Raw genomic sequence first — 27,259 nt, 5'->3', positions numbered from 1 at the left:
AAAAATACAAAAATTAGCTGGGTGTGGTGGTGTGCACCTGTAATCCCAGCTACTCAGGAGGCTGAGGCAGGAGAATCGCTTGAACCTGGGAGGCGAAGGTTGCAGTGAGCTGAGATCATGCCACTGCACTCCATCCTGGGCGACAAGAGCAAGACTCTGTCTCAAAAAAAAAAAAAAAAAAAAAAAAAAAAAAGATGTGGCAGATAGAATTTCTCTCTTTCTATCTTTCATGACAAGGTCTCACTCTGTCGCCCAAGCTGGAGTGCAATGGTATGATCATAGCTTACTGGAGCCCCAACTTCCCGGGCTCAAGCAATCCTCCCATCTCAGCTTACCAAGCAGCGGTGACCACAGGCATGCACCACCATGCCCAGCTAATTTTTTAAAACCTATCTTTGTAGACATGGGGTCTCATTCTGTTGCCCAGGCTGGCCTCAAACTCCTGACTTCAAGCAATCCTCCTGCCTCAGCCTCCCAAAGGGTTGGGATTACAGGCATGAGCCACTGCACCTGGCCAGGACTTACTTCTTTTAAACCGAATCTAAGAATGTTCTGGCAAGTCTGCAATACCTAGCAGAATGCCACTGGCCTGGTCAGCATTCATACCATAGTAACTGATGTTGAAAACAGCACAAATAAACCAGAAGTTGAAAATGACAATAACATGCTAAAAATTTGCAAGTCAATTTGTTACACTTGTCCAAATCTTAATTTTTTTTCATTTTCTATTGTTCCCCCCACCACCAGCTTTATGGAGGTATAATTAGCAAATAAAAAGTATACATATTTAAGGTATACACTGATGTTTTGATATACATTGTGAAATGATTGCCATAATTAAGCTAATTAATATATCCATCACCTCACATAGCTATGGTTAAGTTTCTGAAGTCTCTTTTAATAGACAAAGTGCTCCTTCCTTTTTTCCAATGTCACCAACTTGCAGAAATAGAGTCAGTTTTCCCACATCCTGTATTTATCTGTTTGTTTCTTTGTGGCCTCATGTAACACATTCCTCTGTCTCATTCTAATAAATGGACATTAGCTCTAGAACTTTTCTTCCTTCCACACTGAATGTTATGCAGAAACTAATATATTAAAACAGTTGCTTTGAGGAGAGGGAGCCACATGGTTTCCCCAAACGGTAAACCACTCATCTACTGTAATCTCTCTTTTTAGACACATGAGGAAATTGAAGGCCAGTGAGAAGATGGGGCTGGGTCAAGTTCCTGACACAGTTCCCTGGCTTCCCTCCAGGAGATGCCCAGGGTCACAGAGAACATAGTGTACAGGGCAGCCACATCCTGGTGGCCTCCACAGTAGATCAGTCTGGGCTCCTGACGCATGGGCCCTGCTCATGTTTGCAGGTCATGATGTCAATAGGGAACTGGGTCTGGAACTTGCATCTTTAAACTCCCAAACGAGATGTTCTGCCCTGCTGCAATGCACACTCTGAGAGCAGTGGTCTTTAAGCAGAGGCCTATCCTAAGAACATCACGTGTGGTGGTTACGTGGCAGAGTAGCAAGGAAAAATAAGTGTCACTCAGGAACACACAGGCATTGATGTTGCTGGTCCTGACTCTGCTGCCATGTTTCCGAGTCCCTTCGGCAGGTTCCTTCTGCTCCACTTCCCAGCCTTCCCAATCTGTCAAAAAAAAGTCAAGATCCTTGCAGTGCCTGTCTCAGAGGACTATGCTTAGCACCAAATGAGACTGCGCTCAACAAGGATCACAGCTGATGCTGATTAAGTACTTACCATGTCCTAGGTACTGTGCATGATCTAATTTCATCCTAACAACAATACTCCAAGGAAGAAACTGTTACTAGTTCCATTTATCACATGGTGAGGAGCAGACTTAGAGAGGTTAGAAAACCTGCCCAAGGACACCTAGCTGATAAGTCGTGGAGCCAAGATTCAAAGCCGAGCAGCTTAGGCCGGGCGTGATGGCTCAACGCCTGTAATCCCAGCACTTTGGGAGGCCGAGGTGGATGGATCACCTAAGGTCAGGAGTTCGAGACCAGTCTGGCCAACATGGTGAAACCCTGTCTTTATTAAAAATACAAAAATTAGCTGGGTGTGGTGGCAGGTGCCTATAATCCCAGCTACCTGGGAGGCTGAGGCAGGAGAATCACTTGAATCCAGGAGGCAGAGGTTCCAGTGAGCTGAGATTGCACCATTGCACTCCAGCTGGGCAACAAGAGCGAGACTCCATCTCAAAAAAAAAAAAAAAAAAAAAAAAAAAAGCCAAGCAGCTTGACCCCAGAACCCCAGCTTGTAAGCATTTTCCTTGTACCATACTGCTTCTGCAAATCAGGTTTTATTGTTGTTTTTAAAGAATATAAGAACATAAAGGACCTTTGAGTTCAGCTAAGCAAATTGTTTCATATTTGGGAAAATCAGTGACCAAGGAGGTGGTCTGCCCAATTCACACAATACAGCAGTGGCAGAGATGGGTCCCAAAGGCAGGTCTTGAGGCTCTGCATCTGCCATCCTATTCCTTGCACTATGGGTAGGATCTACTCAGGAATTCCTGACTGATGGTGCTGGTGCCCTGCAGTGAATGGAAAGGCCGGCCTGTTCTCCTGAAGCTTACAACAGATGGGCAACAGGTACTGAGCCCTCAATCACACACATACTCTCATCACAACAGAGAGCTCTGCCCCTAAGTGGAAACGTTCCTATTAATTTTAATGGGAAAAAATCATGATGTGTTCCCTTGCAATCAAAGAAATCCAAACAAATTTTACAGACTGGGAAAATAAACCACCTGAACAAGGAGAATATATGTATGAGTTTGTATGAGTTTATGTAATAAATAGCAACCTGAAAATAGTTTGCACATAACATAAAATGTAACCATTCATTGCACCTGTTCTTGTTTATTTATTTTGAGATGGAGTCTTGCTCTGTTGCCCAGGCTGGAATGCAGTGGCACGACCTTGGCTCACTGCAACCTCCGCCTCCCAGGTTCAAGTGATTCTCCTGCCTCAGCCTCCTGAGTAGCTGGGATTACAGATGCCCCTCACCACGCTGGGCTAATTTTTGTATTTTTAGTAGAGATGGGGTTTCACCATGTTGGCCAGGCTGGTCTCGAACTCCTGACCTCAGGTGATCCACCCGCCTCAGCCTCCCAAAGTGCTGGGATTACAGATGTGAGCCACCTCGCCCAGCCTGTTCTTGTTCATATATAATTCTCTTTGCCAATGTTTCAACCCTTTGGGGCTCATGGGTGTCTGGCATTTAAAAATAAAGCACAAAAAACAGCTTTAGGGCAAAATACAGGCTAACCCCTTTGAGACGTGAGGAAATAACACACAGGCACGCAACTGAGAGTCTTGGAAGATGCCACTTCCTCACCCTACTTGCTGGAAGTACACAAAGGAAAATGTTCTGAGCTCACTCAATTACCGCACACAATGCAGGCCTGCTCTCTATGAGATCCTCTGACCAGAAACCATTTTGTAATTACAAATTGATGAGTGTTTTGCCTGGAACCATAATGCCAAAAAACCTCCTACAGTGCATTTATTCAATGTGCTTATGTGAAAGTTGATATACCAAAACAAGGAAGTCTTTGTTCAGAAAGTGGTATAGCTTTATAAAAGTCAGGGCAAAAAGTCCTTCATGGAACAGCTGTTATGTGAGATGAGTCTGAATGGTTATTTTATTTATTTATTATATTTTATTTACTTTACTTTTTCAGAGATGGGGGTCTCACTATGTTGCCCAGGCTGGCCTTGAACTCCTGGGCTCAAGTGATCCCCCACCTCAGCCCCTGTGCCCGGCATGAATGGATATTATGAACTGTGAAAAGTGCTGTGAAGGAGGGAGAAGTGTGGTGAGGTGGGGGGCAGACATCATCCGGGGTCTTATCTGAGAAGGTGATGCTGAAAACTGAAATCTCTTCCCCATTTAGTGGTCAGAGTGTCCCTCATTGAGCTCCCAGGACCAACAAGGAAAGACACACACGGGCAAAGCTGTGGGTGGTATTTTGTTTTTAATCTCCATAGTGTATTTGTTAAGTTTATTTATAAGCAGATCACTTCACTATTTACAGTACATGAGCATAGAGATTCTACAGTTTCTGTGATGTAAACAATAACCCCACAGTGGGAGTCTGAGAAAAGAAGCCAGTTCTGAAATATTTACAGACATTAAAATAGAACTTTATACTCACAGAATAATAATACATAGAGCAATTTGGTTAAATTATCTAGGAAACTATAGAATCTGACAATGTACAAATACAAGAAAACATTTTCTCATTTAGAAGGTAAGACAGAGAAATCACACCAGAAATAAAATAGGGACGATGACAACCACAATAATTAAAAGCAAAGAAGGTTTCCTCCTTGCCTCTTACGGATAAAGTATTTATATAAATAAGGACACAACCCAACAAAATGGAAAAAATATATAAAAATCCTCTACCAATTAAAAAAAATAGCAAAACTAAAAACTTGATTCTCAATCATTAGCAGTGTCCTTTAAAAAATTAAAATTTAGCTTTCTATTATAAATAACAAAGCAGATGTGTCCCTCTGTGTAGGTGAAATTCTTGCACCTTTCTCAATAAATGCATCAATGTAATTCCACACACACACACACACACACAAACACACACACACAGGCACAGACGTGTGTATGTGTGCACGGATACACACACACACCCACCACAAACACAGCCTTACACTCACGCACTCAGGCTGTAGTTACCTTGTTAAGCTTCCTAATAAATAATGCCCCCTACAGTAGTACCCCTGGGGATGACAAAACCTCACAGGTTTAGCCATTCCTTGGTTTGACCCTGTCGCAGAGTCAGGGAAAGCCCTGGCTCCTATTGCTCAGAATTCTCTAGGCTGTGTGGTCACACCAAGAGAAAATAATTTGAGTCCAAGATTTGGAAATGCTGGAAAGGACCATAGGGACCACCTTGCCCAGTTGATTAAGGCTGGCTACAGACACCTTCTTTAGAAACCTGGGGTTGGGGAGAGGGCTCGTGTTGGTTTCAACATTAGCAGCTGCCTCTGGAAGAAGCAGATGCTCCAAGCCAATGCTAACAACACGGCACAAGGAGGTGAGGGGGTGGGTGTGAATTCCAGAGCAGACTGCACTAAGCTGGACTTCTGGATGGTCATCTTCCCCAGAAACCATTTGGAAATCCAAGCAGTCTATTCCCCTGCTGCACATACCACCTTGTCCACACTCCCCTTGAGATTTCCAACCTGTTTCCATTGGAATCAGAACATCCCTCAAGAAACAAAGTTGGGAATAGTTTATGACTTTTTATTCCTAGCACAAAAACATTTGACAAGATTTTAAAAATACAAAATACGAAAGCAAAAAATTGAACAAAAAAAACTATTTGGCTATTCGGTGGACCATATCAAAGGTCATGGCCAGGCCCCCCACAGAATCCTTACACCCAACTTCTTATCTTGCCTTGAGGGCATAATTCGGACCACCCAGCAAAGGTTTACTTAACAAGGTCGGCAGCTGGGCTGCCAGTATTGCAGTTACAGTAAACCCCTCCCGGGCACCTGGACCTCTCCTGGTCCACTCCTGTCTCTTCTGCCCACAAGACAGCTAGTGCATTTCTCAGTTCTGCGTGAGAGTCTACTAAGTGGCTGCCTCTGGAGTCTTCTGACCCTAGTGTTGCACTGATCTCTGAACACAAAGGCAGTTCATTCATGCCATTGTATTTCATTCCCAAAGTTCACGATGGACAGCAGGGTGGCCGAAAGGATTTACTTGCCTTCCATCTGGGTAGCTGGTGGAGACAACCTTTGGCCACTAGATGGCGACCACATGTTGATAAGGCAAAGTGCTGAGGTGGAAACTGACCAATTCCCTTCACAAGTAACCAATGAGCAAGGGTGGTCAAGCGAAAAAGGAAGCTTTTATAAGCCGCCTTGGAGACTCCTTTGACCAAAAATACAGCACAGGGGGGTTCTAGTTATATAAAACCCTCTTTGAGGAGTTGTTGCACAGCCCAGGGACCGACCACCTATAAAACCTATTTTCCAAGCCCCAAATTCGGGCAGTTGGATTTTTGTACTCCTTCCGGATGTGCAAAGCATACTGATGAAACAGAGTATCTGAAAAGCTGTCCCCACAAATCACGAAGCCTCAGTCACTGCTGCTATACCATTAAAGAAACAAAAAACAAAAGCTGCCCTAAACATATGCAGCGTGATCAATGCCTCCTGTTGCCCCATATGTTTTACAATCATTTGAAAGAAATGTGTGAAAAGTGCCCAAGCTGTTTTTCTTAAAAAAAAAAAAAAAAAAGTGTATTGCTAGTATTGTCTGAGAACAAGAGAGAAACAGCCAAATGGTCACAACATTCGGATTAACAGCTATCCAGTGGGGACAAAGACAAGGTTAATGTGAGATTTGATATCGTTACCTAGCCAAGTTGGGGGTTTAATTCCTTACTGTCCCCACTAGAAACTATGGCTTAGATCTGTCCCGGGGAGCTGGTCTCCTTGGATAAGGCAACTCAGCCAGGACACAGTGGGATTGAACCTACTGCTGGTTGGTTCTTGCAGAGAACCCTCACCCTGAACAGGAGCTGGGTCAAGTCAGAGAATGGAATCAGTTTCAAGGAGGAGTGATGGATTCCCAATGCTCCTGGTTGGGGATCTGAGCCTCTCAGAGGTGAAAGGGACTTTAATGCTCATATTCAACATTCTCATTTGGTAGATGAGGAAACAGGGGCCCAAGGTCACACAGCAAGTAAGAAACATTGGGGTTTCTGATTCTGAGATGGCTTATAGTTAAGTGACTTACTCTACAAACCCATTTCACTCAGCTGGGTTGTTTTCATCTTTCTGTAAAGGTAGGTACCGAGATCTAAATCCATATCTCCCTGTTTCGAGGGCTTCCAACAAAAGGCCAGCAAAGGGTTGGCCCCAGCACTGGCTCTCCTGCTGCTGACATCTCCAAAGGCATCTCTGCTCTCTCCTAGCTGACAGCAGCCCCATTCCCGAACTCCCTGTCCCAGTCTCTAGAAGAGCACCTCACACAGCCAAAGAAGACTCATATTTTCCAGTGTAGTAACATGGACCCAGGCTGAAGTGTTGGGGTTTCTTCAAAGTGCTTTTATTGTTTAATGCAAAGTCAGCCTTTGCCTACTTCCTGGGTGTCTTGTAGCTGGCTCAGGGCTTCCCCCATCCCATGGCGGTTCTGGGCCAAAGACACATCCATGTATGTGGGTTTCCAACTCTGAAGCTCCCCTCCATTTACCCGGTACCTCCAAACTTGACAAGCAGACCTGGAGCCCATCTGTGTGTAAAAACACCTCAGGGACTAGGGGACTAACTTTGACATATTGCACATGCACTAGTTTTCTTCTGCCCCATTGGTAAGGGATGACAGGGTCCCTCTTCTTTGGCCAGTGAAACCATTACATTCACTTTCTTTGCTATTGTACATCCAATTTCTTTCCTTAATCATATCTGATGCTGGGATATGGGTAACCCCAAACTGAAGGCAGCTGCTAAATCTCAAATGCTAAAAAAATACTGCAATTTTGACATCAGTGAATCAGATCAATACATCCTCTGGGGCTGATTTTGCTTCACAGTTGGGATGAGCCATCTCTCAAACTACAGGCTCAACTGGGATTAACTGAACTCTATACCTGGGATGGGCCATGGAATGAGCTGTCCATGCAGAAGGACCAGGCTGTCCACGCCTTCCCTGCCCTTCGACTCACCACTGCATAGCAGCCCCAGTGGGCTTACTGCACATGTCTAGGAGAAATCACTCTAAGAAAAACCAACAGGAACAGGCTTTAGGCAACAAAAGACGTCTCACTGCATCTCCTCCCGCGTCAGAACTTGAGTACTGGGTTTTTGCAGCTCAGAGCATTCCTCCCTTCCTTCTCCTGCCCGCAAAGCCCTGCCTCTCTCCTGAGTACATACGACACTCCATGCTGCAAGATTTCAAGGCAGTTGCAGGTATCTTATGGGTGCTTTTTGACTCAAAGCAGCTTTTTGGTTGAGGGGGCAAGTTGTGACGGAGCAGGGGGTGGGGGCCTTAGCTGCACTCCATCCACTCATATTCTTTAACTCTTTGATGCATTTTCCTTCAGTAACCAGAGCCCCCGAGAATGGGGATTCTGATTCAGCCTTGTACAGACTGAGGAAGGAGATGGAAGAATTCCACTTAGTGGTTGGATCAGACATTTTTGGAAAACACCAGCACGGCACAGAAACGGACAGTACGACCTGCCCTGTGCGGGCGGCTATTGACACAGTCTATAGCAAGCTTTATGGCGATCACATGTAAACATCATTGAGAGCAAACACTAGGACAGAGCTACAACGAGATGGTTGCCAATGGCAGCTGCTCCCTCTGGGTTACTCCTCAATTTGGTGGGAAAGAGACCAAGGTTCACTCGTTTTTCTGAATAGACCTTGGAGTTGCCCTAAATAATACACAGCACCGAATGAGTCCTTCGGGGTAGAGGGTGTCTGCAGGGTTGGTAAATTTTAGAACTTGTAGCATTTTATGTACGGGATGGCAAGTAGAGACTACTCGATGCCCTTGGCAGGCAGTGTCCCCTAGCCCTGACTTTAGGTATGTCATGTCCCAATGCCACGCTCAGGTCTCTGCTCAAGGGCCAACGTCTAAGCTAACTGCAAGTGTCCTAGGTTAATCTGACATGAAAGGACAGCTTCAGCTGACCCCAAAGCAGGGAGGGACAGACTGGTCCTTTGCTAAAACTCTCCATTTCTTTAAAGTATCACCAGCCCAAGGCTGACCCTTTGACCAAGTGCAATCAAGGAAGAAGCAAATAGGAGGGGCTAAGAGATCATCTATGGCCCAACTCCTTTCAGCACACCGGGGTGCCAGGGAGTAAAAGGGACTTACCAAAGTTACAAAGGAAATTCTTGATAGAATCTGGACTCCCCCAATTCTCCAGACTTGGAATCTAGTGTGCTTTCCTATCTCAGTTCTCTCCTTGATGTAAATCAGGACTTAACTTAGTGGAGGCAGCAGAAAGATCTAAATTCTATCCCATTCCATAATCATTTATCATGTGCCTACTATGTGCTAGGCAGTGAATAGCTAAAAAGGAAATCCGAATGATCAGGTCTGTACTGTGGGAAGTCCCTTTTTGGTCCATCTTCCTAAGCCCTGCCTTCCCCAAATATGTTCCTGTCTGTCATTCGTCTACTGCCCCCTGCACCCTCTGCAAGGGGACGTGTGCGTCAAAATAGTATTGGGAGTATTGCGCCACGGAATAGCATTAGGGGAGTTTTCTCTCATGGAACGGAACATCACAGACAGGGATAGGCCAGCATGAAACCCAGCCAGCATATGGTTTTGTGTGATTGTTGGAAACCTTCCAAAGATGAGCCCAAGATGTCAAATAGATTGAACTCTAATCAATTAGTAATGACTTACCAGAGCACTGATTTCAGGATTCTTATAGCACATCCAGGCTCAAGGAACCTGAGTGGTGCGATTGATTAGTTATGTCTGTATTGGTCAAGGAGGTGGGAGTAGTGGCACATGAGCTATGTATTTGCCGTCTTGGGCTAGACACTGCCTCAGCAGAAGCTAACAATGTTGAAACATGTCTAATCAGTTCATTTCACAGGAAAGGAAACTGGAGTCCAGAGAGGTCAACTGCTATGACACACAACAGTTCAAATTCCCTATCCCTACTAAAGCCTGTCTCTTCTGGCCTTATCCATGGGCTGGGAGTATGTTTACCACTCAGTGGAAGATCGTGGGCTCATTTTACCTACTGAGGTATTTGATAATCTTTAAAAAAGTCAATTCTCAACAGTCTAGGCTTGGCATAAGCAACAAATTACATTAGCCTGTTTAATGAGCCACTTTCAAACTTTTAAAGCAGCAGGACTTAAAAAAAAATACAAAAATTTCCCAAGGAACCCTGATGTATGAAAGAAATCAGAAACAATGTACTCATACCCTGCCTGGCCATGCTCCCTGCATGAATGGCCCCCAAGGTACCCACAGAACATTAAGCTGGAAATGGCTTTGACATCACTTAAGAACACAAAGTTTAAAGCAAAGCCCAATTGGAGTGTTTTCTCAATTGGAGGGGAGCTAGGAGATTGTCCTATCTATTCCCAACCTTCACTCCCTCCTCCTGGCTCCCCTGCCCCAGCCACCAAAACAACTTTACAGACAAGGACAAGGTAAAGAGGAAGGACTACCTGAGGGAGTAGGATGGGCTGGTGGCTGGCCCAAAAAAGATGACTGCTCCCAGACCACCTGTCTGTACCGCTGCCAGGGGCGTCACTGAAGTTCTGACAGTGTGTCCACAGGCACAGACAAACCGCAGGACCACTCAGGATCAAAGCTGATGGTGCACCCAAGACACATGCCAGGGCTTGAATTCACCTGATGCTGGTGAATCAACACCTAATGTAACCCCTAAAATGAGCCCTTAGGCTTCTAGCCTGGCGCCCAATTTAGCCGAACTCACCTCTACCAGTCCCTGAAACGGTGTCTTTACCCCAGCTACTACGGAAGCACGGGACCAAGAATCAGAAGGCCTGGTCTGGGTCACCGCTCTGCCTCCTCACTGGCAACCGGACCTCCCACAGTCATTTCGCCTCTCAAGGAGCTGCCAGCCTCCCCTGGAAAACAGGAATGATGCAGCTTGCCCCGCCTTCCTTACAAGGTACTCAAGGGTCTGAGTACAAATGGATAGACACACACTTGAAGCATGAGCTGGGCGCAAGATGGGGGCTCCTATAATTTGAGCCGAACTTGCTCAGTAAGAGACAAGGCAGGGCTTGGCAGATACGGCCTGGAAACGGCAGGCTGCGCTTTCCTGCAGACCAGCCTAGCGGCCACCCAGCACCTCCAGGGCAATCTGGCAAGGGGAGCAGGGCAGCTCAGTGGCAAACACCTCATGACAGTGCATAGTTAAAAAATCAAGGAAGCAATACAATAATCCCAGGCACAGTACATCTGAGCCATAAATACATTATTTTAAGGATATACTTTTTTTTCAATTAAAAATGAAGTTTATAATCCTGATTCTATTCACAAGTAACAATTTCATCATCACACACTACAGACAAGAAATGTTATGGTGAACACAGCTGCAAGTCTACGAGAGGAAGTCAGTCGGGAAGGAAGGGGTGATGGGTGACGGACCCGGCACTTCGAGGTGCACCCAGGACAACCCGTTGGAAGCGAGGACACTAATGTGGCAGTGGAACGTCAACACCATGGAAACTCACAGACAGAAGCAGCTTTGTTCAATGTAAACATTGATTTTTTTTTTTTAAAAGGACAGCAGTTTCAAGTCTCTCTCACGGGTGTTCTCTCACGCTCGCTCGCTCTCCTCATATACTTGATTTCTTTGAAAACGTAAACATATTGGAAGGGCCTTGTCTGAGGTATTGAGGTATTCCTCGAGGGTTAAGGCTGTTATCAATGCAGGCTCTGCTGGGCCTCTTTCAGTAAGCTGTCAAAATCCATGGCTTCATACTTGCTTTTCCCTGATGCAGGAAGAGCCTCTTCTGAATTGGAATCTGGGCATGGGGGTGAGGAGGCAGGGAAGAGGGGAAGGCAGTGAGCAACTTACAAAGACCGGATGGTTGAAAAATCTACCACTATAAGTGGGCACCGTGGAGTGACTGCAGCCCAAGGCCTCGGGGAGCTGGGATGAGCGCTGGACTGTGGGCACTGCCTGCCATCCTGCTGGGACATCTTGGCCATGGTATCAGTGTCTCACGGCCTTGGCTGTCCTATCTAGAGACCTGGAGGCCCAAACTAGAGCACTCCAGAGCCTTTCTAGCTCCAACACCCTACAACTCTACTTCCCCCAACAGCTTCTCGTCCATTAGTAACCTGCTGCAGTGCCACATAAGGGAGAGCTAACAACACTAGAATTTTTTTTTTTTTTTTGAGATGCAGTCTCGCTCTGTCGCCGAGGCTGGAGTGCAAGGGTGCGATCTCAGCTCACTGCAACCTCTGCTTCTCGGGTTCAAGTGATTCTCCTGCCTCAGCCTCCCAAGTTGCTGGGACTACAGGTGCATGCCACTACGCCCAGCTAATTTTTGTACTTTTAGTAGAGACGGGGTTTCACCATGTTGGCCACGATGGTCTCGATCTCTTGACCTCATGATCTGCCTGCCTCGGCCTCCCAAAGTGCTGGGATTACAGGCGTGAGCAACTGCACCCAGCCAACACTAGAATTTTTTAATAGATTGGGAAACTGATTCCCATAAATGGATGTGCAGCCAAGTGCAGGGCCGCCTGGCCTGGCACCCAGCCGGGCCACTGACACTCAGTCCTGTACCATCAAGGCTGCATTGGATTCTCTCCAATAAGTGTTTTTTTTTTTCTTTCCTTTTGAGACAGGGTCTTGCTCTGTCGCCCAGGCTGGAATGCAGTAGTGCCATCACGGCTCACTGCAGCCCCGACCTCTTGGGTTCAGGTGATCCTCCCACCTCTGCCTCCTGAGTAGCTGGGACTATAGGTGCAAGCCACCATGTCTGGCTAATTTTTATATTTTTTGTAGAGATGGAATTTCACTACGTTGCCCAAGCTGGTCTCGAACTCCTGGGCTCAAGTGATCCTCTTGCCTCAGCCTCCCAAGATGATGGGATTACAGGCATGAGCCACTGAGCCTGGCCAAGTAATTCTTTCATACATTGTACTTCTTTGTCCTTCTTCATCATCTTGTCCCCAGGTGGCTGCTGCCTTGTCTGGGGTCACCACGGAATGCCCCTGAAGGGGACAGGGTAGCAGCTGGCCCTGTGAAGTCAAGGAGACCATAGCCACGGTTCTGCCGGCTGGCTGTGCACATGACTGAATCTTCCTAGAGGCCGTGGGAGGCTGGATTCTCTTTGGTAGCAGTCACAGGACAGGATAAGGTGGACCAGAGGCCAGAAGAGAAACAGGATGGTAGCCTTCAGGCAAAGGGGCTGCAAAGTTATACCAAGCAGCACACTGGGGTGTGGGGATGGAAGCTATGTCCACAAGGGGCTTTAGCTCTGGGTTTTGTTCAAGGAAGGCACTGCCTCCCAAGCTTTGAGTCTTACTAGACTGTGGCTGGGTTTCAGGGGCTTACCGTAGTCAGTGTATCTGGGCCAGCAGAAGTGCCGGAGCCCTCCGTAGCTCAGCTGGAAGGAGGGCTCGTTGCGCTTCCTCAGGGCAGCGCCCTTCGTCAGAGAGAGGGCCGCGTGCTCAGAACACCGGTAGGTGATGAAGCCGTACTTCTCGCCTCTGCAGGGAGAGAACAAGGAGAGTATGTTATTGGGCTGGCTGGGTGGACACTGTGAGACCACCCATTACTAGATGAGGAACCGACTGCCACAGTGATTCGATACCCACATCACGTGGCCCCCTAAATAGAGATGATGATGACCACTGGGCTGACTTCTGCAATGTGGTAATAATGAAAGCAGCTAATATGCTGAATGTTTGCCAGGTGTTGGCCATCACATCTTGCCTCAGACACTCCTCAGATGAGCTTGTGAGGTGGGTACTGTTGTTATCTCCACCTTGCAGATGAGGAAAGAGGTTCTGTGGAGTTCAGTAATTTACCCAAAAGCAAGTGGCAGGGCAGGGATTCAAACCCAGGCCTCTGACATTAAAGCTGATGCTCTTAACACCGCTGTATGTTTCTCCTATCCTTCCCATTTCCCTGGATTTGCCGTTGCCATGCCATTCCCCTGCCTATACTACTGTACCACTTTCTGCCTCCTTCAAAGCCAGCCTCAGTCACCAATTCCTTGGCTGCCATCTTGGCCTTCACCTCCCCTAGTAGGGCTGGTCTTCTGCACACATCTTGCCCTTCATGGTAGGCATCTATGATGCCTGCCTGTTCAGCTTCCACTCCCCTTCCTCTGACAACAGCATGTGTGGTCAACCAGGCTCAGGGTGCCAGGGCAAGCCACGTGACAATGGCCCTTCCTGGACACCATGGTTTGTTCAAGGATAAGCCTGTTTACTCAAGGCTGAACCCCAAAGAATCCATCTCAGGTCTTTGCTGGAGTCATGTAGTGACTCCTACCTCCCCAGCGGTCTCTAAGCTGCTGGGGGGTAGCTTAAAGCTACAGGTAGCCACTCTGCAACCAGGAGAAAAGTCTGCTTGAGAAGGACCAAAAGTCAGTTCTATTCCAACTTTTCACTTCCATGAACAACAGAAAGAGTCCCAACTGACATATCATCTGCTATGTAAACTCCTCAAGGCAGAGACAAAGTGGCATTCAACAACTATTAGGACAGGCTTACAAATAGTGGGTGCCTAATAAACATTTACGTGAATCATGTTTCCTGACACCTCTGAACCAGGGCCAAGTTTGAACCCTTCTGCCTCTTTATCTATTTATTTATTTTTTGAGACAGAGTCTCGCTCTGTCACCCAGGCTGGAATGCAGTGGTCGCAATCCCAGCTCACTGTAGCCTCTGCCTTCCGGGTTCAAGCGATTCTCATGCCTCAGCCTCCTAAGTAGCTGCAATTACAGGCATGTGCCACCACGCCAGGGTAATTTTTTGTATTCTAAATAGAGACGGGGTTTCACCATGTTGGCCAGGTTGGTCTCAAACTCCTAGCCTCAAGTAATCTGTCTGCCTCGGCCTCCCAAAGCGTTGGGATTACAGGCGTGAGCCACCATGCCCGGACCCTTCTTCCTCTTTAAATGTCTAATATTGGTAGTATGTCCAAGACTCTTTTTTAAAGATCCTGTGTGTTTTTTTTAAATCTTAACAGATTGATCTTTCTCTTTAGAGATTAATTTGCCTGCTTTATTTTTGCATGCTATCTTCATTTGATAGCCTGAAAACTGCACAGAACTTAAAATGGTTCTATTTGTATAATGGTTCTTTTTAAAAAAATTTGGTAAAAACACTTAATAGGAACATTTACCATCTTTACCATTTTTAAGCATACAGTTTGGCAGTATTAAGTATACTCATATTGCTGTGCAACAAAGCTCCAGAAATCTTTCACCTTGCCAAACTAAAACTCTATGCCCATTAAACACCACCTCCCTTATTCCCCCTTTCTGCAGTCCCTGGCAACCACCACTCTTCCTGTTTCGATGAAAGAGACTACTTTAGATATAGCATGTAAGTGAAATCATACAGTATTTGTCTTTCTGTGCCTGGCTTATTTTACTCAGCACAATGTTGTCAGGTTCATCCATGTGGTGGTATGAGTCAGAATTGCCTTCCTTTTTAAGGCTTCATTATATGCCACTGTATGTATAGAAACCATATTTTGTTTATCTATTCATCTGTTGGTGGACATTTGGATTGTTTCCACCTCTTGGCTATTGTAAATGATGTCGTTATGAGCTTGGGTGAACAAATATCCTGTTTTCAATTCTTCTGAATATATACCCGTAAGTGGAATGGCTGGATCAGATGGTGGTTCTAGGTTTAATTTTTTGATGAACTGCCATAGTGCTTTCCACATCAGCTGCATCATTTAAAATTCCCACCAACACTACACAAGAGTTCCAATTTCTCCACATCCTTGCCAGTATTTATTTTCTGGTTTTTTGATAGTAGCCATCCTAATGGGCAAGAAGTATGTAATAACTCTTATACCAGAAACTATTTTCTTGCTGAAGCTTTCTATTATTATTATTGTATTAGAATGTAAAAACCCAAATAACTTAGTTTGCCTTAGTTTGCCAATATAATAGGAGATAATTTAGAAATATTTCAAAACTGACAAAGTTTTGACATCTAAATTGTGCATTCATATGCAACCTGTTATTTTTGCAGATCCCCTGATAGGTAAAACACTGCTTCTCCAGGTGAGTGATGAAAAACCAGGGCTGCCTAGTAGAACAAAAGGCCTGGGACCTTTTCTTATTTTTTGCTCTATCACCCAGGCTGGAGTGCAGTGGCGCGATCTCGGCTCACTTCAACCTCTGCCTCCTGGGTTCAAGGGATTCTCCTGCCTCAGGCTCCTGAGTAGCTGGGAATACAGGAGTGCACCACCACACCCAGCAAATTTTAAAATTTTCAGTAGAGACGGGGTTTCACCATGTTGGCCAGGCTGGTCTTGAACTCTTGACCTCAAGTGATCTGCCTGCCTTGGCCTCCCCAAATGCTGGGATTACAGGTGTGAGCCGCCATACCCAACCAAGGCCTGGGACTTGCTGCTGCAGAGGAAGGGAGGGTGCTGCAGAGGAAGCACAGGGTTGAGGTAGAGTGGAGTCCCAGTGCATGTCTTCAAGCTGCCAGGGGCTGCTGCCCCACACTATCTTCAGGCCAAAGGCCCTGAAGCAGACACATAGGCTCCGGTTCTGGCTCTGCCATCAACTAGCTACCCAGTTAACTTGTCTGAACTCCTGCAGAAAGGAGAGCAATTGAAAGACTAGGAGTGCTTATGTCCCTGGCGTGCTGGGAAGTTTAGATAAAAGAATGAACGGAAACTGCCTGGCACTTAGTAAACCATCAGCACGTGTTTGCTGCTATTACTGACTGCATTACCATTTCTGGTCCTTCTCCTAGGCCTGGCTTTCTACATCTAGGCTATGGATTTTGTCAGATTCATTCCACAAATCTTGGGCATCTTCTGGTACCTAGCTCTGGATCAGGACCAGTGCCCCTCTCTGCTCCCTTCATTTGTCACGGCTTGGCTCAACTCACCTCCTACTTCTCGTCAGCACCTCGCACTCCTCAATCTCACCAAACACTTCGAAGCGCCTCTTCAGCTCTCGGGAGCTCATGTCACTGGAGAGATTTTGAATGTACACCACGCGGCCTTCACCCTGCCCGAGAAGGAGGACAGAGAGAGACTTGGTCATTGCCTGGCTTCCTGGGGCCCCTCTGGGGGTGGGCTCCCACGGAGTCCTTGTCCTAGTCCATGATGCCTGGCTGAGTGAGCAATACCAGCTGGAGTCAGAGAGAGGACAATGCCAATCTCTACCCCAGAGGACCTGCCCTTGTTGGGGGAGGGTGTTGGAAGGGAAGAGGCCTCTGCTTACATGAAAGGAAGCCACTTACATGGAAGCCACTTACATGGAAGGAAGCCACTGCTTACATGAAGGAAATGAGCAGAGACTGGGGCTGGGAAGGGGGAGGGATTTATCACCATTGATATGCCTGCATCTTCAGCAGCTTTTGGACTTACCTTTCAAGTCTGAGCAGGGGAGGTGCTGGGGTAGGGCAAGCACAGGAGGCAGGTTGACTGTGAGCGTGAGAGTGGGCTGGAAGGAAGGGTAATGAGGTGGGGGCATCGGGGATACTGGTTTTGCCTGGGCAAAGTGGCTGAAGCCACAGTATAGACACTGTCACCAAGGTGTCACCTTCAGGAGAGTTCCGTGCTATGCCAGGGGGTGCCCAGAACAGCCTAGCAGAGGGAAGGGGTGGGAGAAAGTCCAGACTGGAACTCCCCTTCCCCTCCTCTCAGATCTGTGATTTGATCTGGTTGAAGCCACTACTATTGGACAAGTCACTCTGACCTGTGAGAGAAACTGTAGCCTTGTTCCTGGAAATCTGTGTTCCCACAGGAAAAACACAGAGTTTCTTGTCCTGGACAGGCTTGCTCTGGAAACAGGTTATAGCCAGTGATTCTCCAGCCATCCCACCCACGTACTACACACGCCAAGGAAGAAAACCCAGGCGGCAGGTCCACAAACAGGACTCCGTCGTCAACAGTCAGGGGAACTGTACATCCCACAACATACGATGTCCAAGCTCAGCTCAACAGAGAAATCCCCTCCTCCCACTCTCCTTGCAGCTTCTTGAATTCATAAAGCTCCTTCCTGCCACTGCTCCAAACACTCGTCCCCCTGAGTCTTCGCTTGGTTGCTCCTTTTCATCAATCAGGGCCCAGCTCCCTGAAGGTGCCCTTCCCTGGCTACCCCATAAACACACCCTCCTCAACAGTCCTGTTTACTTCAGATTGTTACTAATTGCACATTACTAATTTCACAGTGCTTATCCCAATCTGTAATTACATTGTTTATTCCTTTGTTTACGAGTCTATTATCTCTCTCTCCCTTCTGTTCAGCCAGAAGGGGGGCCTCATCGCTCTTGTTCATTGCTGTCCTCCAACACCCAGAACTGTGCTAGGCCTGTCACTGCTGAATGACCAGACACAGACTCCAAGAAGATGCTCCATGCACAGTCCATGGTTTTAAGGACCTGCGTGCAGACAGCTGTGCACTTCTAGGGTATGCACACCTCCTGTGTGCCCCTCCTCCCTGAAATGCCACATCACATGGGAGAGACCCAGCAGGAGTCTGTTTGTCTTTTTGTGTTTCCATCCTACTTTCCTCCCTCCTTTCTAGTGACATGGCCTAGCTGGCCAGCTCCAGCTCCCCACTCCAGGCCCCTGATGTGTTTTCTCTGTGGGGAGCTTTGCAGTAGGGTCACCAGGCAAAGCCAGAAGGCCAGGGCCTGTGGACTAACTCTGGGAGGGCATTAGGGATGTGGGTGGGGAGGAAGGGACAGGCTCTCTTGGTCCCTTGGCACTGATCAAGTTGGGGGAACCCTTGGGAAGCACAGGCCCAACTTCCCGACGTACAAATGAGGAAAGTGAGGCTCAGGGTAGCTGGGGGACCTGCCCACGGTCACACAGAAGGTGGTGGCAGGGCTGGCTTGTGACCTGGCTAGCCTGGCTCTGCTCCCCACTACCACAGCCTGCCTACTTGGCTCCCTCAAGGCCCCTGACGCTGAGCCCTAAATCACCACCAACAGCACACTCATGGCCAGTCTCTTGGCTGAACTTTGCATGGTGCCACCTTTGATGCCCTTTAGTGACCCTCGTGCTCTTCAAATGAGAGAAATATCATTGTCTGCTGCTGCCATAGTCCCTTCTTCCCCAGGCAGAGGCCGAAGACTGAGGGGCTCACCAGCCAGCCTCAAAAGGCTTTGGTCCATGAAGCCCCCGCACACTTCCTGTTTGTTCCCATTCACTCCAGGCTCTGGGCCCCCAGATCACTTACAATGGCCTTTTCCCGCCGCTTCCTGGCGTGCCGGATGCTTGGCGTTCTGTCTGAACACGGCCCTCTGCTCTCACATCTGTCAGTGAACAAGCAAAGCAGAGGCACTCACTCTCGGGAGAGACCATGGGGGTGGGGGTGGATCTGCTCCAGGAGGCAACGGATGCTTCCTTAGGACTCATGAGGGCACATGAGCTGGAACTGCCTCCTGCAGAAACCCAGCTTCCCCTTCCGCAATGACGGCCCAGGGCTGTGTGTGGGCCTGAACATCTGGACACATGCCTACTGCCAGCTTCCGGACTGGATCACCGGGAACCACTGTGTTGCTCATTATAACCCCACCCCATTCTGAGCCTTGCCTCTCTATGCCATTAGGGGTAGAAAAGCCCTTTTGCTTTATTATCTTATTTGATCTGATTTTTTTTTAAACCCCATGAGGTTTTATGTTTCTCCATTTTCCAGATGAAAAATCTGAGGCTCAGGTTTGAGATGGGATTCGCTTAAAGCCAGAAAGCAGAGAAGTCAGAAGCAGGTCCTTCTGATTCCAGAAGCACCGTTCCCTATGGGTTCATGCCTCAGCCAAGCAGCAGCCCCTGGCCATTGCAGCTCCATGCTTCCAGGCTAGCTATCAGGCTCATTAGTCCCATAGCCCGAGCAGGCTCCCAGGTGCCACCCACCTGCAGCCTTCCTTGCCTGACTGCACGCTGCCCTCACTCATCCAGTCTGAGTCACTGACAAATACAGCACAGAGGACAAGAACACAGGCTTGTGAGTCAGACAGCTTGAGTTTGAATCTTGGCCCCACCGCCTCCCTGTTGGGTGACCTTGGGCCAGTTACAGAACCCCTCTCAACTTCAGTTCTTCATCTATAAAATAGGGATAACCAATTGTGTCCATCCCTTGGCCATTTGTGAGGATTAAATTTAAAAATGCACGTCAATGCTTAGCCCAGGAACTGCTCCGTAAATATTTGCTCTATTTTTCTATGTAATCTCTTTGAGCCTCAGCTTCCTCATCTATAAAATGGGGGATAAGCAGCAGATACTTCCAGGTGCACCTGTGAAGCTCTAGTAGGATAATAGGAGGGGAAATTACTTGCAACGTTAAAGGGTTACCTAATTATAGTATTATCATCCCTTTTGCAACAGAATTGGTAGACTTTCCCCACCTGAAGAGCTGAGAGTGCCTGGAAGGTATCATGGAGTTCAAGATTTGTGTTGTTAACCCAGCTTAACGTGCTTTCTGTTGCTGAGTGTTTGGTACAGGTCTGGAGAAGGCTGATTAGTATCTTACCAGTTTTACCAGGTACTGAGCTCAGCCAGGTAGCTGAGCAGGAGCCAGGTTACCCAATTAAGTTTCTGTAGTGAGCAGAAAAAGCCAGCCCTGAACCTGGCCCAAAAGTGAGAAGAGAAAAAGGAAAATCCATGGGGGTTTCTAGAGAAGTTCTCGACTCTTCCCAGGCAATTCTATGAATGCAGGCCCAGCCCAAACACCTCTGAGCTGGGCAGGAGAGAAAGGAGGCCAGGGAAGCTCCAGCTTAGGGGATGTATTTCAACATGAAGAGAACCTGGGCAACTGCCTAATGTGGAGATGGAGTGCTTTAGCTCACAGCAAAGCAAGGCTGAAGCCAAACCTTTGACATTGGACCACTGTAGGGCAGAAGCTACCCCCTGGGGAAAGAATGGAGCCAGAAAGAGAGGCTCAGCGAGGTCGGCAGAAGGCAGCTGTGACTGACAAATCCTGGCTTCTGCAGTAAGGGCTTGCTGGAGAAATTGCTGCGGACCTCACTTTGAGGAACAAAAAATTTAGGGCTTCTTAACAAGTTTGCGGGGAGCCCACAAACCCCCTAAAATTGAATGCCCAGTTAGATGTGTATGCACATTTTAATGGGGAGATGGGCCTTTGCTTTAATCAGGTTTTCAAACAGTTAAGAACCCTTGTTGTAGATGTATAAATATAAAGCTGAAGTCTTTTTACATTTTATTTAACAAAAAAAATTTTTTTTGCTAGTCCCTTTAGAAGGGAAGAAGAGATCTTCACAAGACCTAAATTCTGGTCTCAGAGTATGATACTCTAGCAATGTCACCATCATCACCTGGGGACTTGTTGGAAACGCCAATCCCTGCGCCTGCCCCACCCCAGACCTACAGATCAGACACCCGGGTGTGGGCCGGCCAGTGGAGGCCCAACAAATCCTGCAGTGGATTCGGCAGCTGGGCTCTAGCCCAAGAGCAGCATCTAGTGGCCACTCAGCTTCACCTCAACACAGGGCTGGGGATGATGACACTGACCCTCCTCAAGCCTTCCCCAGGGAGAATCAGGACCTACTGCGATCAGAGAGGAACAACCAGTACCCTCCGAATCTGCCAAACCTCCATTTTTTCTGCCCAGCTCCCCAGCTGACTTTTGGACTGGCTTCTTCTCCAGTCTGGTTCAGCGAGCGAGGATGATATGAGCAAGCGGGCTCATGAGGCATCATCCCTCCACTGAGGTCAAAGCCCTTCAAGAGGCAGCCGACTGGTGAAAGCCACAGCGCATCTCAGCAGGACCCAGAAACCTTATCAATGCTTTATGTCCAGGTATTTTCCAGAGCACAGATTAGAATTACACTCATCTTTCTTTTACTTTTAAACATCCCTAGAATTCAAACTGTTGGGGCAGGTATGTTTGCACAAAAACCTATCCATTTTACAAACATAAAAGCAAAAAATACAGATGGATAAGGGACAAGTTCCTTTAGACGTAAGCCCACAAATAGCCAGGAAGTGGGTTTTCTTTCTTTCTGGAGGCCAGGATGTTTGGGACACTCTCGATTTCACAGACCAGGCTTTGCTTGCCTCCAGGACTCACTCACAACTGCCCCAGAAGACCACCTTCAAGGCCCCTGACCAAGACATGGGCCACACTGGGAGATGCAGCCTCAGTTTCAGAGCAAGTTTCCCAGGGATCCTCCCTCCTGGGGCTCCTGGCTCCCCAGGAACTGGGATCCTCCACTGCCCGCTGCCTCTCCTGCTGCCCCCTGTTCATACCTGAAGTTCCTTCGAGTGGCTGGTGACCAGGAGTGGCAGGGTGAGGAGCCAGAGCTTGAGCGGCTGCGGGAACAGAGCTGCCGGTTGGCCTTGCTTGGTGGGCTCTGGTAGGGGCAGTGGTCAGAGCAAGTGGGGCTGACCCCTGAGTCTTCTTCTTCATTGTCCTCCTCCTCCTCCTCCCCTTCTTCTTCCTCCTCCTCTGGGAGGAAGCTACTCTCGCCGCTGCTGCTGCTGCTGTCTTCAAAGACAGTGTCATACTCAGGGCTCTTGCAGGAGGCCAGGTCTTCCTCCTCCAGGGCGGTCTCCAGCAGCCCAAAGTGTTTGGTGAGGCTGGCGCGGATCTCATGGTCTCTCAGCAGCATGCTGTCCTTGGGTGGGGTGCCAGCATCACAGCTTCTGTCTTCCTCCCTGCCAGGGGCCTGTGCCTCAGCCCGAGGGGCACCCTGCTGGGGCCAGTCCTCAAGGTGAACTCCAGACGGCTCCCAGGACCTCAACACCTTCCTTTGCAGGATGCCTTCTGGTCGGAGCACCTGGCAGTAGTCATGGTCTCCAAAGGAACAGGAGAAGGGACGCTTCTGGCCAGCCTGGGAGGCTGGCTGGGCTGTGGCATGTCGCAGGTGGGACAGGAGCTCACTCCGCTCTGGGTGCTTCTTTGGCAGCTTGTGGGCAGCCCCTGGGGTGGCCTTGAGTGAGAGGCCCTCAGGGGAGGGGAGGCTGAGAGCTATTTCTTTGCCTAGGCTATGCTTGATGTCCGGTTTGAAGGGATCCTCCTCTGTGGGCTTGTATGGTGGTGTGGTGGGTGGGGTGAGTCCTGCCCGAGGAAGAAGAGAAAGGTAAGATAAAGACAGATTACTTCTCCAAGGGACACTAAGACCCTAAGTTTGGGGCCAAGCATGGTAGCTCACACCTATAATCCCAACATTTTGGGAGGGCAAGGTGGGTGGATCACTTGAGGCCAGGAGCTCGAGACCAGCCTGGCCAACATGGTGAAATCACGTCTCTACTAAAATACAAAAAAAATTTGGCAGGCTTGTTGGTGCATACCTATAATCTCAGCTACTTGGGAGGCTGAGACATGAGAATTGCTTGAACCCAGGAGGAGGGGGTTGCAGTGAGCCAAGATCATGCCACTGCACTCCAGCCTGGACAACATAGTAAGACTATGTCTCAAAAAAAAAAAAAAAAAAAAAAAAGACCCTAGTTTGGGATGGCAATAAAATGGCCAAGTGCCTTTACTCCCTCAACCCAGTGGATGGCAGACATCACTAACTGATCACTGCACTGCTGGCTGAGCCTGGAGGTAGGCTGGGAATCCTTCAATTCTTTGGAGTTGGCATGTGATGAAATCCATTTGCCATCCCTTCTGTGACCTACTAATGGCAGCTGGAACCTCCCAGTCATCCAAATACCTCTTCCTGATCTACGTCCAATCATGCAACAAACCCTCCCAACTATACCTCTCATATGCCTCTGGTGTTTCCCATGACGGACAGGGGGCAGGCACCGCAGATAAAACTGCCCACCTGGGCTGGGTGTGGTGGCTCACGCCTGTAATGCTGGTTCATTCCCAGTGAGTCTTCTTTATGGTACCTATTGCAATTTGTAATGATTTTCCTTTTCTGTTTGCTTTTTGACTGCCTATAACATAAGCCCCGTGAAGGCAGGCATCTTGTGCATCATTCATTACGTGGCACCTTGCCCATGCATGATGAAAAACTCAGAGATGTGCAGGTGTTTTCCTGAAGGCACCTGCCAGTGGAAGCCCCCTGGCTCACCTGCTGTGCCACAGAGCTCCACTGTCAAGGTCTGCTCAAAGCTCTTCTTGCCAAAAGTTGGGTCGCTGGTGGAGGCAGGGAGGACAGAAAGGAAAGCAGCAAGTCAGCAGCAGGCATCCACCTCCCCGCCCACAAAAGGGTCACAGGGAGTGCTGTGACAGGCCCTGGTTCCACTGCCCATGGAAATGGAGCCTGAGATGCATTCGCTCTGGGGGAAACCCCATCCCGGCTGTTAGAGGAATTCAAGCTGCACAGCTCTTTTAGGAGACACAGGCAAGGATCACTGGAGGGTAAATAGAGGACAAGTGTTGTCAGCCTCCTTATTTTATAGAGGGAGTAACTGAAGCCCAGAAGGAGGAAGGGACTTGCTGAAGCCACAGGGCACTGTCAGAAAAGAACTCTTTTCAGGGCCCCCAAGAGGACAGGTTATGAAATGGCCTGAGGCCTTTCCTCTGGCGTGCAAAAGTTAGTTTCTAAAAACCAGCTCCCTTCTAAAGGAGCCCAGCTCCTGAGGGTCCCAGATGACAATCAGGGCACAGGGTGTGGGGCCAGGGCCAGGCATGGGGGCTGATGAACCCTCCATCACCACCAACACACACATCCAACAAGACAAAATCTCATGGAACAATACACCAATAATTTCTAAAAATCTACCTTTGTGACAAGGCCAGCATGAGGCACCTGGGAGAGTCTGAAAAGAAGACAAAGAAAAATAAGATTCCCCAACATGGTATCACTAGCAGATGTTTCCCCTCTGGAGGAGACCCTAGGCCTCCACTGGTGCCAAGCACAGCTGCCCTTTGGGCAGGTGACCAAACACCTCTGCCACTTTTAGAGAACGACAGAACAACTCAAATCCACTTTCCATCCCAGTCTCAGCTGGGAGAGCTACTTGATTTTGCAGAAAGTACAAACAGGTGCAAGGGTGACCCCTTCTGGCTAAACATGTTGCACAGTGAGGAAGAACTTGACTCCAAGTCCCACTGCTGTGAGCTCTGGACTGACAGCCCTGCATAGGGCTCATCATTAAGTAGCTCTGTGCCTGAGTTTCTGTATCATAAAATGGAGACAATGACAGTCCCTACCAGAAAGCCTTCTTGTGAGGACTCAATAGGGACAATCTGTTCATCTGAGACCAGTGCCAGCACGATAAGTACACAGTGGCTAACTGTTGTTATCATTACTGCTATTAGCAGCATTTAAAACTCTAGCTGCATTGTGGAGCTGAACTTATAGCCTTATGCTTCTGTCACATCATCCCCAGTGTCTTCTTTATAGTACCTATTGCAATTTTGTAATTATCCTCCTTTTCTGTTTACTTTTTGACTGCCTGCTTAATTCATTAAGTGGCACCCTGCCCATGCAAGATGAAAAACTCAGAGATGCATGGGTGTTCTTCTGAAGATCTGCTCCAACTAGCCCAAAGAAAAGCTGAAAGCCAGGGAGGGGAAGGGACTTGCCCAAACCCACATAACACTTTGTTGGGGGATGGGGACTTGAACACAGGGCTCCTGGCTCCCAGTAAAATGGGGCATGCTGCACCCCATCCCTGCCCCCTCTTCGCAGACCACCAACTCTGACTACCTCTGGGAGGGAGCTGCGGGCAGCTGGGGTCCTCATCCATGTCCCCACACCCACTCTCACAGGGGCTCTCCAGGGCAGGGATCTGGGGTCCCCGTAGGAGCTGCTGGTCTTGGCCACTGTCCTCGTCCGTGGGGCTGCCCAGCTCCCGCTCTACGTCGTAGGCCTTGGGAGCGAGGCACAGTGAGGGCAGAGCACCTTGGGGCTCCGAGGGGACCAGCGGCTCATCTGCAAATGTCAGCCAGGGGCCCAGCTCAGGGTTCAGTCTCCGAGAACGCCGCACAGGGCACACAGAGCTCTCCAGCTTCCTCCCCAGCTTCGTCCATGGCAGGCCTCGGCCTGGCCTTTTCCTGCCCCACTCCTCCTCCTCCTCTTTTTCTTCTTCCTCTTCCTCCTCCTCTTCTTCCTCGTCTTCCTCCTCCTGCTGCTGCAGTCTGGCAGGCCGGCGGACCTCCCCTTTCACCTCCAGCCGCAGTGGGCGCAGGCTTGGTCTGGGCCCAGTGCTCTTGGGTGAAGCTGCGATCCTCACCTCCTCCACCGAGGATGGGCGACCAGGGGAGGCCTGACTGTCTTTGGGGGGCCTGGGCCTTGACCGAGGTGTGAGGGAGGCATAGACAGGCGTGGCCAGACGGTAGGGTTTGCTGACATCACAGAGTACGTCTTGAGCCAGAAGTTCCCTCAGAATGGAGAACTCAGCCCAGGAGGCTTTGGAGTGGTGCCGGGACCAGGGCCGGGATCTGACCTGCTGGGAGGGGTTGCTGCAGGCCTTGGGGAGTGGCTCAGGGGCCTGTGGGGGCAGCTTCCTCTGGGGGAGGCAGTAGGTGTGCATGTAGCGTATGAGTTGCACCATCGCCTGCATGTCTTCCTGGGAAACCGGGGTACCGGGGTCTGCCCTGCCCAGAGCTAGGGAGTCCCGGGGAGAGGCTGGAGCTGGCTGGGGGCTCGGGCAGTCCTCACCCGGCTCCTTGTCCTCCTTGGCAGGGAGCCGGGGACTCTGGAGGCATGGTGGCTGCAGACCCCGATCCTGCAGGCAGCACTGTGCTGAGGTGAGGTGCTTATGTAGTTCTGTACAACTTCGGCTCTGAGACTGCGTCATGGGAGCCTTCTTGTCTTGGGTGCTGTCGGCCTAGAGAGGGAGAGAGGCCGGAGTGAGGAAGGAGGCCCAAACACTTCTCTCATGTGTCTCATCTGCATGGCAACTGGCTGGCCCATTGTGTCTCACCTGGATCATAGGAACAGCCAGGTTTCCTTCATTCCGTTCCCAGCTTCCCACACAGAGCCGGGCACCTGGCTGTGCTCAGTGGATGAGGAATGAAGGAATGACCAGCCTCCTAACAGCTCTCCCAGCCATGGAATTTCGCCCCTGCAGACCCTTCCAGATTCACTGACAAAGCCCCACTCTGACCATTCCACCCCCCTGCTCCGTACCCTTCAGCCAAGAGCCGGGCAGTAGGTTTATGGTAGCCTGGGGCTGGGTGTAGGAAGGACTTGCTACAAATGAGCACTGGGGGATTCATCGATCTCGGTCCACTGCAACCTCTGCTTCCCAGGTTCAAGCGGTTCTCCTGCCTCAGCCTCCCGAGTAGTTGGGATTACAGGCATGCATCATCACACCCGGCTAATTTTTTGTATTTTTTAGTAGAGACAAGGTTTCACCATGTTGGCCAGGCTGGTCTTGAACTCCTGAGCTCAAGTGATCCTCCCGCCTCAGCCTCCCAAACTGCTGGGATTACAGGCGTGAGCCGCCGCGACCAGCCTGAATGATGGATATGTTCTAAAACTGGATAACGGTCACAATTGCATGGCTATAAGTTTACTAAAAGTCATAGAATTGTACTTTTACAATAGGTGGCTTTTATGTATGTAAATTGCACTTCAATCAAGTTTAAAAAAACAAAACATTCAGTAGCTCCTAGTGCCCACAGATAAAGGGGAGGCTCCATGGCTGGGTGTCTGAGG

The 27,259-nt window shown here is 48.9% G+C and overlaps 1 protein-coding gene across 12 annotated transcripts in view; it reads right to left on the bottom strand.

The window, feature by feature from the left end:
• Window positions 1-730: 730 nt before the first annotated feature.
• Window positions 731-27,259, bottom strand: part of PPARGC1B (PPARG coactivator 1 beta) — a 128,227-nt gene continuing 101,698 nt past the window's right edge. For 6 of the 12 annotated variants that reach the window (XM_054488349.2, XM_054488351.2, XM_063665280.1 and 3 more), the window contains 8 exons: window positions 25,304-26,426; window positions 24,374-24,410; window positions 23,720-23,784; window positions 21,945-22,755; window positions 18,919-18,994; window positions 16,616-16,737; window positions 13,077-13,231; window positions 11,122-11,532 (listed from right to left, as the gene is read on the bottom strand). In XM_054488349.2, the coding sequence (XP_054344324.1) occupies window positions 11,432-11,532; window positions 13,077-13,231; window positions 16,616-16,737; window positions 18,919-18,994; window positions 21,945-22,755; window positions 23,720-23,784; window positions 24,374-24,410; window positions 25,304-26,426 (2,490 nt within the window). In that variant the 3' untranslated portion in view covers window positions 11,122-11,431. Of the gene's footprint in view, window positions 1,646-11,121; window positions 11,533-12,318; window positions 12,761-13,076; window positions 13,232-16,615; window positions 16,738-18,918; window positions 18,995-21,944; window positions 22,756-23,719; window positions 23,785-24,373; window positions 24,411-25,303; window positions 26,427-27,259 lie in introns of those variants that run through there. The other 6 variants (XM_063665275.1, XM_054488350.2, XM_063665277.1 and 3 more) reach the window with 6 other exon arrangements.

The sequence above is a fragment of the Pongo pygmaeus genome, chromosome 4 (assembly GCF_028885625.2).
Source record: "Pongo pygmaeus isolate AG05252 chromosome 4, NHGRI_mPonPyg2-v2.0_pri, whole genome shotgun sequence".
In the NCBI taxonomy this organism is placed as follows: Eukaryota; Metazoa; Chordata; class Mammalia; order Primates; family Hominidae; genus Pongo; species Pongo pygmaeus.
The sequence above is the reverse complement of the archived record's forward strand: the minus strand, read 5'-3'. Positions and strand labels throughout refer to the sequence as shown.